General features: G+C 41.8%; 1 protein-coding gene across 1 annotated transcript; it reads left to right on the top strand.

The window, feature by feature from the left end:
• Positions 1-2,680: 2,680 nt before the first annotated feature.
• On the top strand, positions 2,681-12,191 carry BORCS7 (BLOC-1 related complex subunit 7). The gene is made up of 5 exons (XM_004319072.4): positions 2,681-2,861; positions 9,103-9,165; positions 9,275-9,318; positions 10,288-10,308; positions 11,083-12,191. Exons 1-5 carry the CDS (start codon positions 2,724-2,726, stop codon positions 11,132-11,134), a joined length of 318 nt encoding a protein of 105 aa, XP_004319120.3. The 5' UTR covers positions 2,681-2,723; the 3' UTR covers positions 11,135-12,191.
• Positions 12,192-12,289: the final 98 nt, after the last annotated feature.

Here is a 12,289-nt window from a genome sequence, read left to right as displayed (position 1 = left end):
AGAGACTGCGTACCACAGTTAAAAACAAAAACAAACAATAAGGAAGACAAGCAAACCCTGAGAAAGGGGAAAATCTGGTTTCCAGAGTTATCACATTATTAAATTCAAAAGTCCAGTGTTCTTAAAAAAAAAATCACAAGGCATACAAAGGAACAGCAAAGTATGGCCCACTCAAAGGAATAAAACAAATCAGTAGAAACTGTCCCTGAAAAAAACCTAATGTCTGATAACTAGACAAAGATTTCAAAGTAACTGTCTTAAAGATGCCCAAAAGACTAAAGGGAGATATGGAGAAAGTCAAGAAAACAATGTGTAAACAAAATGGAAATATCAATAAAGAGAAAACTTATAAAGAACCAAAAAGAAATTCTGGAGCTGGAAAGTATAATTGAAATGAAAAATTTATTAGAGAGATTCAAAGAAGATTTAAGCAGACAAAAGACTCAGTGAACTTGAAGATAGGACAATGGATAGACCCTGATTGCTTGGTTTGCAAAAGGGATTCACTGAGGTGAGTTGTCATTGACTGAACGTATTTCAAACAAGTTCTGGTGGTATATTAGTTTTCTATTGTGTGTAACAATATTACCACAAATGTAGCGGTTTAAAACAACACATATTTATTATCTTATTATTTCTGTGGTCAAGAATCCAAGAACAGCTTTTCTGAGCCATGTACTTAGAGTCTCAGAGGGCTGCAATCAAGGTGTGGGCCAGCTTCTCATCTGGAGGCTCGAAAGGGGAAGGATCTGCTTCTCTACTTGCCTGGTTGTTAGTAGCAATCAGTTCCTTTTGGTTGTTTGGCTGAGAGCCTCATTTTTTTGCTGGCTGTCAGCTGGAGCTCAGCCCTCAGTGACTAGATGACACTTGTAGTTCCTTGCAACATGGAGTCATCCAATATGGCCACTTGCTCCCTCACAGCTAGAAAGGGAGAGACTCCAGCAAGATGAGCCTTACAGTCTTATGTAATGTAATTACATAATCACTTACATATAATCACATATCTCCCATCACCTACGCATATACTATTGGTTAGAAGCAAGTCACATGTCCCACCTACAAGTAAGAGAGGTGGAATACACAAGGGCGTGAACACCAGGAGATAGGAATCATGGAAGCCAGCTGTCAGTGGCCAGTCTGTCTACTACAGGTGGCTACTTGTTACCATGGCTCTACCATGGCTCAACCTTTTCCTAAGTTTATGGGTGTACAGCAACTGGAGTCTCTTACACTGCTGTTCGGAATGCAGTGGTAAACTTTGAGAAATGGTTTGGCAGCTTCTTGAAAAGTTAAAGACTTACCATATGACCCAGCCATTCCACTGCCAGATATTACTCAAGATAAATGTAAACAAACTCACATAAAGACTTGTATATGAATGTTCATAGCAGCTTTATTCATAAAACCCCCAAACGGAAACAACCCAAATGTTCATCAAAAGGTGAGTGGATTGACAAAATGAGGTATATCCATACAATGGACTATTTCTCAGCAATAAAAAAGGAACGTATTAGTGATATACACAACTAAGTGAATGACTCTCAGGATGTTATGCTGAGAGAAAGAAGCCAGACCAAAAAATGTACTTCCTGTATGATTCCATTTATATAAAATTCTAGAAACCCAAATTAATCTATAGTGCTACAAAGCAGATCCGTTGTTGCCTGGAGTGAGGGATAGATGGTCTACAAAGGGGCACTTGGAAACTTGTGGGGGTGATGAAAATGTTCTGTATCTTAATAGTGGTGGTAATTCACAGGTGTACACATCCATCACACTCATCAAATTGTATGCTTTAGAAGAATGTAGTTATTGAACATAAATTATACCTCAATAAATTTGATTAAGAATAAGAATTAAATGAAAGAATCAGAGACATGAAACTAGACACTTGGAAGAGAAAGTAATGTTGATACTGAGTATAGGTGATTTTAAACATAATTCGCCAATTTACCATTGTCATCTCTCTCGTGCATTAGCTAAAAAAAAAAAAATAGAGCTACATGAAACACTTCAGATACTAATTCTTTTCAAGGTGTTAATCAGTTTGCTTTAAATACAACAAAGGGGTCATTTATCACTAAAAATTACTAGAGATGTAAAACATTTGTCATACCTGTTGACTATCTTATTTACTTTTTTAACTGCCTGTTTGTGAACTTTGCCAATTTTTCTATTAGCTTGTTCTTCCCGGTTCTTCTGTTTGTTTACATGCCTCCTCAGCCTGGGAGCTCACTGGAGACAAGGACTGCATCTCTTCTCTTTACCTCAGCCCAGCAGTGTTTGGTATTTCGTTCATGAAATGTTTGCTAAAATTGAATTGATCTTAATTCATTCTCATACACTTTGGAGAATTTAACTTTATTACTTCTGTTTTACAGATGAGGAACACAAGATGCTGCAGAGGCTGAATAATTTGCAGTCACACAACTAAACGGCATAATTGGGACTGTAATCCAGGCCTTCTGATTTTAAACCATGGGTTTATTGAAATTGTATTCCATCCCCTCCATTGATGTTTGCCTGGGCCCTGTCTTCTTCAGGATATCAACTGAGTATTTTAAATGAATTTAAAGTTAGCAAAGCTCACCCTCCGCTACGCGCATGCGTCCCTTCCTTTTCCCATGGTAGGAAAAAAAAGACCCCGCCTCCTTTCGCTTTGCTCATCTTTTGGCCCCTGCGACTCGCCATCGCCCGTGGGGAGGCGTTCACTGGTTGAAGTGATGGCGACTGGGGCCCCGGATTCGCAAGCGCGATTCGGTCAGTCTGTGAAGGGGCTTCTCACGGAGAAGGTGAACACCTGTGGTACTGACGTGATCGCGCTCACCAAGCAGGTGCTGAAGGGCTCCCGGAGCTCCGAGGTGAGCTGGGAGTGGACTCTCCGGGCTTAATACCGGGAGACTCGACTTCCATAGCCGTGGGAAGAGGGTCGTGTTGCATCCTGGGAATTGTAGTCCGTGAACTAGTGGCGAAGGGAGAAGACCTCGTTCCGGAGGGCGCGTGTTGCATTCTGGGGTGTGTAGTCTCTGGGTAGGATTAGCGGTCCTGTGAGCCGGGGGGCAATGGAGGCGGTGGGGGAAGAAACGAAATGATGGGAATCGGTGCTTCAAAGCAGAGATCGCCGCAGACGACGGATGAGATAGTGGTCCTAACGAGTTCCTCATTTGTTTCTCAGAGTTGTCTCTAGTGAAGATCTGTCTCTTTCGGCCCCTAAATTCCGCGTGGTTTTGCCCTCAACATTCCAGATTCCACACTTTTATGCATCGTCTGTCCACAGATTTATTCTTTTCTGACTTGTCTTTCTGGCCACATTCTTGGTTTTCTGTTTCTTAGATTAGCTTTCTCCTTTGCCGTGATTTTCCCCTCATCATCCTCTGGCTGATTCCGTGTATGGGATTATTTGATAGCTTGTCACACCAGCAAGCTTTATATGTGTACACTGTCTCTCTCCAAAAAAGGACCTATCCATTGTATCCTGAGGTATTCACCCAAGTGAAATGAAAATATATGTCCACACAAAGATTTGAACATGTTCATAGCACATTTATCCATAATAGCACCAAACTGGAGACAATCCAAATGCCCACGAGGCAGGTGATTGGACAAACAAAATGGGTCTAATGACCCAGGCTTTCAACTTCTAGGTTTTAACCAGGAGAAAAGAAAACATATACATCATTTTGTTACATAAACCAGCCATGCACATAATGTGTCATCTAAGATGTCCAGGTTTGGAGTCTTTAAAGTGGAAGACATCTTGAATACACTTGTAAAACAATCTGGGGACAGAGTCTTTAGATTTCTATGACTTTCTCCTGTAGGCCATTGTCTTGCTCATAATTAACTCAGTAGCAGTGTATCTTAGCTACTTATTTTCAAGAAGTATTTTTGATTTTCAAGTTAGTTTTCATAACAGTAGCACCTCTTTCTCTCCCACTCTTTTTTTACTCATGTTTCATCACTTATTATTTCATTGTTATGTAGTTGCATTAGCAAACATAATATGTTTGCAAGCCTTCACATTTGTATATGAATGTTCAAAGCAGCTTTATTTATATTAGTTTAAGGTCCAGTAGAATTATCCTTACAAAATTAGCTTTCATGTTATGTCCTTAGCTTCTATTGATAGTGGCTGCAAGAAACAGCTGAATGAAAAAAGTGTTTGCGGGACTTCCCTGGTGGCGCAGTGGGTAAGAATCTGCCTGCCAATGCAGGGGACACGGGTTTGAGCCCTGGTCCGGGAAGATCCCACATGCCACGGAGCAACTAAGCCCATGTGCCACAACTACTGAGCCTGTGCTCTAGAGCCTGCGAGCCACAATTACTGGGCCCACATGCCACAACTACTGAAGCCTGTGTGCCTAGAGCCCATGCTCCGCAACAAGAGAAGCCATCACAATGAGAAGCCCACACACCACAACGAAGAGTAGCCCCCGCTCGCTGCAACGAGAGAAAGCCCGTGCGCAGCAACAAAGACCCAACGCAGCCAAAAATAAATAAATTAGTTAATTAAAAAAAAACAAAAAGTGTTTGCGTTTACCATAATACTATTGTTGAAGTCACTGATCTGATGATCCCAGATATGCTTTGTATGAGGTCCACATGGTATACTCATTTTAGGATTCAGTATCAGAGGAAAGTTTATCTTTTTTGAAGAATTGTTGTGTTGCCTTTTACCAAATAAGAATTACGCAACTTATTGTGTTTCACTTTTTGCCTTGGTTGCACAGAAGTTGCTTTGTCAGTTTTAGTGGTAGACATACCTGCTTCCTTCTCCTTTTCATGATTTTTAGATTCTATTTCAGCTTTTCAAAAAAAAAAAGTGTGTGTTTTATGTCGTTTAATTCATTAAGTCTTCACAATCACTAATAAAGGAGGTACTTTTCTTACAGAGAGGAATTTCACTTGTCCAGGGTCCCACAGTAGCTAGGAAGGGGTAGAGCTAGGATTCAAACCTAGGCAGACAGGTTCTAAGCCCATACTCTATGACGTCACTTCTCACGGCCGCTAGCTAGATGAAGTGGCCAAAAAGCCACAGTGCCACCATTGACTGCCCTGATATGGCTTGCTGCTTCCCGCTTCTGCTCCTCGTGTATTTTTCATGAGGGCTTCTTCTGTAGTCGATTTAGACAGGGTGCTCAGTAAGCGGTGTGGATTGAGTTAAGCTGAAGCCAGTCCAACTTTCTGGGACAGAGTTGACACATATCTCAAGTCTAAACTTTTTCTTTTTTACTGGATCTCTTACATGACACTTACCACATACCATATTGTATTTTTCTGTAGTTACGTATTTTTGCCATTTCCTTTACTAGGCTCTGAGGTTATGGGAGTGTCTTACTGATTTTCAATCCTTCTGAGCCCACAGAGCATTGCTTCTCTCTTCAGCAGTCTCCAGATAGCTATTTTGTTTGAGAAACTGACAATTTCCATGTGTAAAACACTCATTTCACAGCATCCACTTAACACATATTTACAGAGTGTCTGCTATGTGCCAGGAACTGTTCTAGGTACAAGGGAGACGTTGGTACACAAATGTGCCAGGAACTGTTCTAGGTACAAGGGAGACGTTGGTACACAAAACTAAGTCCCTGTACTTAGAAAACTTCCATTTTAGTGAAGAGACAGACAAAAAAATGAAACACAAAAAAGGTGGTAGTAAATGCTATGAAGAAAAATAAAGCTGGGAATAGAGAGTGCTGAAAGGGTTTTCCCTAAATAGGGTGGTCAGGGAAGGGCTCTCTGAGGAGGTAGCATTCGAGCAGATGCTTGAATGAAGTGAGGGAGCAAACCATATGGACATCTGGAGGCAGTTCCACGTCGAGGACGTGGCAAATGCAGAGGCCTTGAGATGGGAATGTACGTAAGGAATGCAGGGAGGCTGGTGTGACTGGAGCACAAAGTGAGGAAATCATACCAACTTATGTCCATGGCACAAAGAATGCTTGTGCCTAATACGCTCCTCTTGTGCACACCTGCGCTTCTGCTCCTCCAGGTGAATTGTGTGCTTGGTAAGGGTTCGTTGTGGTTTTTTCCTAAGCCTGTGTAAGGCACTTGTGCTTGCTATTGCAACTACATTGTTTCATGGGATGATGTGGGAAATGATGAAATATGAGTGCAGAAAAAAAGAGGGTTGCTGTTGCTATGAAAACTAAGTTGAAAATTAGCAATACTTGTTGAAGAGAAGTACCAAGACAAACTGGTATTGAGTTAACTATGAGCAAGACAGTGGTCCAAGCCTGGGAGGAAGTTCACTGAAATCTAAAAAGATTCTGTACTCAGGTGGTTTTACAGGTGTATTTAAGATGTTCCACTTTAAGGAAACTGAAACTGGAAATCTTAGGTGATACGTTACGTGTGTGGTTGGTTTATGTAAGAAAATGATGCACAATGTCAATGACTTCATCTGTCATCACAGAAAAGGCCTTGGCCCTACATTCCAACAGCCCCTGCATTCCAGGCCATCACAGGTCCCGTCAAGCCTATCTTCTAAATACCTCTCAAGCCCCCCGTGCCCCCTTTTTTAACTGCCACTTCTGTGGTTCAGGTCACTCTCATTGCTCGCCTGGAATACTGCAGTGTTCTCCTAACCTGTCTCTCTGCCTTTAGTCCCCTGTCTAGTCCATCCTGTTTACCACATTCTAAAACAGTAAATCTGATCATGCCACTTTTTTGTAACATTATATTACTTCGGAATTCTAAACAGCAGCCGTTAGGTCTCAGAAGTCACTTCTTTTAGGAAGCCTTCCCTGAGCACCTAGCCAGTAATGGGTTAATCACTCCTGCCCCCCGAACTCCCAGGGCATTCAGTGCTTCCCCCTCAGCACTTACCACAAGGTATTGTAGTACCTTTGTCTTCTTTGTCATCCCAGCCTGTGAGCCCTGTAAGGATGGGGGCTATGTCTCTTACTGGCTCATAAGCGCTTAGTAACTATTTGTTGACTGAATGAGGAAGATTCTGTTAGAACTCTTTCTTTTCTGCCATCGGTTTGTCAGTCACCATCCATAGGAGTTTGGAGTTTGTCACTTAAAAGTGGCCACAAGGAGGGAACAGGAACTCTCATACCTGGTGGGTGGGAATGCAAAATGGTATAACCTTAATGGGGGGTGGGTGGCAATATGTAGCAAAATTAAAACCCTCCGATCCAGCAGTCACGATCAAGATTCTGAGTCTATCCAAAGACATGATGGCAAAAAGATACAAAGAACTATGAGGTATTTCTTGTAGCACTACTTCCAATAGCAAAAGACTGGAAACAGCCCCAAAGTCTATAGCGGAGGACTGGTTGAATAACCTTATGAGACATCTATTCAGTGGAGTGCTCAGCAGCCCTGGAAGAACAAGGTGGAGATTCAGTATATACTGCTGCAGATCCATCTCAGTAGATATTATCAAGTGAAAAGAGCAGGGTGCAGAAGAGCGCATATGGTAGGTTACATTTTATGTAAAGGGGGCAGAATATATACATATGTCCATTGTTTGTAAAGGAACAATGGAAAGATAAACCAAAAATTAATTTAAAAAATATTTATGCATAGGGGAGAGATACCGGGGAGGGGAAGAGGCTGGATAGGTCTTATTTTATTGTTTTGCCTTTAGAAGCATGTAAAGTTTTATTTTTATTTTGTACATTTATTTATTTTTATTTATTTATTTTTGTCTGCTTTGGGTCTTTGTTGCCCTGCGCGGGCTTTCTCTACTTGTGGCGAGCGGGGGCTACTCTTGGTTGCGGTGTGCATGCTTCTCTTTGTGGTGGCTGCTCTTGTTGCAGAGCACGGGCTCTAGGCACGTGGGCTTCTGTAGTTGTGGCATGAGGGCTCAGTAGTTGTGGTGCATGGGCTTAGTTGCTCCACAGCATGTGGGATCTTCCCAGACCAGGGCTCAAACCCATGTCCCCTGCATTGTCAGGTGGATTCTTATTTTCGTTTTTTGTTTTTTGTTTTGCGGTACGCGGGCCTCTTACTGTTGTGGCCTCTCCCATTGCGGAGCACAGGCTCAGCGGCCATGGCTCACGGGCCCGGCTGCTCCGCGGCATGTGGGATCTTCCCGCACCGGGGCACGAACCCGTGTCCCCTGCATTGGCAGGCGGACTCTCAACCACTGCGCCACTAGGGAAGCCCTGTCAGGTGGATTCTTAACCACTGCGCCACCAGGGAAGTCCCAAGTTGTGTTAATTTTTAAAGTTAAAAAGAAAAATAAATAAAAGTTGCTGTGAGGGAAGGAATCTGGAGGCTGGAACAGTGCTGGTGTCCTGGTTAATTTGAAGTCATCTGTCCCCCTTTCACCAGAATCTCTCTGACCCAAGGGAACAGGGAGGGTTGGTAGGACACACATAACAGTAGCTCCCTTTACATGGTTGGACTGCATGTCTGCCAGGAACAGGGTGCCACAGGAGGCCAGAAACCTCTGTTGATCTCTTCTTGCCTCTCTGTGAGGAGGCAGATCTGCTGAGCACAGGCCACCCAGCTGAAACAGAGCTCGCTCAGCCTTTCTCTCTTGGCCTCAGGGCCCAGCTATCAGGGAACTCATCAAAGTCTGCTGCCGCACTTCTTTCTTTCTCTTCCCCAGCTCCATCTGGCCATCCTTTACACGGTGGTTTCCCACTTGAAAGCCCAAGCTTCTCCCCAGGCCTTTTTACCCCCTCTGTGTCTCTCATTCCATTTCTCAACAGCTACCTTCCTTCTGTCCTTTAAAGCCCTATCCTAACTCCTGCCCTCTCACTCCTCTCAAACCACCCCAAATCTCAAGTTTGCCTTTAAAGAATCAGAAGTTAGGTTCTCACCGGGCTTGTGGAGCCAGAGTTTGTTTTCGCAGACTTTGCGTCTCAGCACTTGATTAATAAACTCAGCAGTTACGGAGGACTTGATTTCTCAGGCTGTGGCCTTCAGAACAGATGTCGAGCCCATGCCAGAACTGCCGTAGTGACAATGAAATGGATTTTCAACATGACCAAATGGGAAATTATCCTCCTTTACATTTGGAGGGTTTATATTTGTATGGGGTGGGGGGGTGGGCACGGAGAAAGGGTGGTGGTATAACAGCTGCAGAGAGATTACAGGAAGTTTGGAAGTTTTGATTATTACCATTTTATTTTTGTCTTCCAGCTGCTAGGTCAGGCTGCTCGAAACATGGTACTACAGGAAGATGCCATCTTACACTCAGAAGATGTAAGAAACAATTTCTATTATGATTTGGGTTTTATATGCACAGTTTGTTTGGCTTCAGGGAAGTGGAATGTTCTATTTCTCTGTTCTTCTTTTTTTTTTTTTAATGCAGAGTTTAAGAAAAATGGCAATAATAACAACACATCTTCAATACCAGTGAGTATTCCCTCTCCAGTGCCTACTGTACTTATTAAGCAATCGTTTTCTGCAGGCTGTTTCTTGTGGCCTTTGTGTTTCAGCACATTTTCCTGTGGAGGCAGGAGCTGGGAGTAAAGGAGGGGTTAGTCAAGGATGTGTTCCCTCTGGAAGAGATGCTTGAGACTGCATAAGAATTTGGGGTATGGAGTGTGATCAGAGTGGGCACCACCTTTGTGAACCTCTCTGATAATTTGAGGGCTTCTCAGAAGGAGAGACTGCAAACCCCATAAGGGCAGGGCCCATCCAGGACCACACACATGCACAGTGCTTGGCACCCAGTAGGCACTTAACCAGTATCTGTCCACTGTCTGTGCCTGAGGTCTTTCCTGGAGCATCTGCACCTTCCCTGGAGAATCAAGTATAACTATGTTCTTTATCTTACATTCCCATATATAACCCAACCCTAACTACATATAAATCATCCAGGAGATTTTGAAATATAGAGACCCCTTTTGGACAAAATTATAATTTAATTAACTTGTCATCTTATTTCATTTTGCTTTTTATTTTATGTAGTTGACATTATACTTATGTATCTATTAGAAATATCTGACTGGGAATTTAACTCTTGATATCTAAATAGCTAAATACTCATTTTTTGGGGGTGTGTACATGTCAGGTATGTGACCGTTTGGCTCCACATACCCAGACTGAATTTGAGCCATACTTGTAGTTTGTTAGACCACATCCCTCACTCTGATAGAATATTATTACATCTTTAGGTTTAGAATCATCTTTTCAGCAACTCTGCACTCAGATATTGAACCTCTGTTCAATAGCACAATCTTAGGATAGGATGGACAGAAATATAAAATGTGACAAGCTGGAAATTTGTTCTGCCTATATATACATATCTGACCAAAAATAACTTTTACTAGTTTGCTGCATTTTCTTATGTTTATTTTCCTCTTTCCTTTTCTGATTTAGGCAAGAAGCTATTCAGAAGAAGTAAGTAACCCCAAAGGTAGAGGAGTGGGGGGCCAACTAACTGTAGCAGGCTGGGGGGAATTATGCTGCTGGGCCTAGGATCAGTACAAAACTCTGGTTCACAGAGGCCCTTAAGTTGCCATGTGTTCTAGGATAGCTCATTGGGAATATAAAGAATATTTCAAAGGCATGCAGTAAGTCAATTCACTGCTAGCAAAGGCTTTCTAAAAGTTATAGAGTGTAGAGACCAACTCTGAGGGTAGGAAACCTTTTACATTGGTAATATTCATTAAGTAAAGTAAATGTGCTAAAGTCATTGAACAGCCTTGTTTTTGTTTTAAGTGGATTAAATCTGTCCCTTGCAATGTTGTTTACACTACTAGTTGGCTTTACAGATCTTTTCTTCATAGTTTAAACATGTCTGGGACCCTAGTGGACCAACAGAAATTTTGATTTAGTTCAACAGAACTATGCATATAATATACTTTGTGCAAATCATTTGCACAATGAGATGTCCTTTTTTTTTTAACATTGATCGCATTTTTTTTTTTTTTTCAGTATCTAGTCCTCCATTTTTTCTAGGGAGAACATATGAAATTGGACTTGCAGGGACAGGAAACCACTGCATACAAAGAATGTAGAGGAATACCCCTATCTCTGCATCCAACCATGGATGTGACCCCATCAATAGCCCCCACATTTAAAGCCAAAAGAAAGTACTATTGCATAGAGAGGGTTGCTATGACAACGAGATGCTCATTCTAGATAAACCTTTTTCTCTATTCTAATTTGTAGTGTTGAGCAGTCATCAAACCTACAGGACCAGTTAAATCATCTGTTGAAGTAGAACGTGTTATGAGAGGGCAAAAGCACTTTGCCTGACACTGAGGAGGAAATATCTTACATAACCACTGTGCTATGGGTTTGATTTTCCATTTTCTTCTCCAAAAGTTAAGTTAGAGTAAGATCCGTGATGATGAACAGTTTCTCCTGAAAGGAAGTTAAGTGATTGAATTTTTTTTTTCTTTTTTTTGGCGGTACGCGGGCCTCTCACTGTTGTGGCCTCTCCTGTTGTGGAGCACAGGCTCCAGACGCGCAGGCTGAGCGGCCATGGCTCACGGGCCTACCTGCTCCGCGGCATGTGGGATCTTCCCGGTCTGGGGCACGAACCCGTGTCCCCTGAATCGGCAGGCAGGCTCTCAACCACTGCGCCACCAGGGAAGCCCCTAAGTGATTGAATTTTGAAAGCACTTATTGAATCAAACCAACCCATGCTCTTATTGAATTTTTAAGTTGCTCTGTTAATTTGATATTAAAGCAAAATTAAAAGATGTCTTCGTTTTTCTCATAGAACTTTGATATGTCAAAAGCCATATTGTCTAAATGTGTTTCTTAAGCAAATACTGAGTAGTGTTTTAAATTCAGACTTAAGAGCTTCTATTGTGAATGTATAAGAATGATTAATACTGTTTTTAAAGACTTCTTTCTTTTAATCATACATTCAGGAAATATTTTAATTTCATGGCCACAGAATGGTGATTAAGTAATACCTGTTGTTTTCTTTTCTTTTCTAGTAACTAAGAGGAGATAGTTATTTTATTTGTTGTAGCAAATTCTTACATGAAAATTAGGCAAATGGTATCATATCTGGCCAGCTGCAACCTCCTGCCTTGACCTTCATTCCTAGGGTTTCTTTGTTGTTGTGACTCTTGATTAAGTGGCCTTGGGTTCATTTTGTAATTTTGCTAGTCATCAGCAAATTCACTTGTATGACATTATTGTCAAGTGAGAATGCAGTTGAGTTACTGTGATTCCGGTATAGGGTTGTGCCATGTAGAAAACCTTACGTTTATTGACATTTACCTATGTTCATTGAATTTATCTCATTAAATGTCATTACCGTTGTCTGTTGTCAAGTCTGAATGTCTATGCTTTATTTGAATTTAAAATGGGACTTCCAACCTGTTTTAGCTCAGTTCTTAATTCACTAAGGTACTGGGAG

The sequence above is a fragment of the Tursiops truncatus genome, chromosome 16 (genome assembly GCF_011762595.2).
Source record: "Tursiops truncatus isolate mTurTru1 chromosome 16, mTurTru1.mat.Y, whole genome shotgun sequence".
In the NCBI taxonomy this organism is placed as follows: domain Eukaryota; kingdom Metazoa; phylum Chordata; class Mammalia; order Artiodactyla; family Delphinidae; genus Tursiops; species Tursiops truncatus.
Note: the sequence above shows the minus strand (reverse complement) of the source record. Positions and strands in the feature narration are given on the sequence as shown.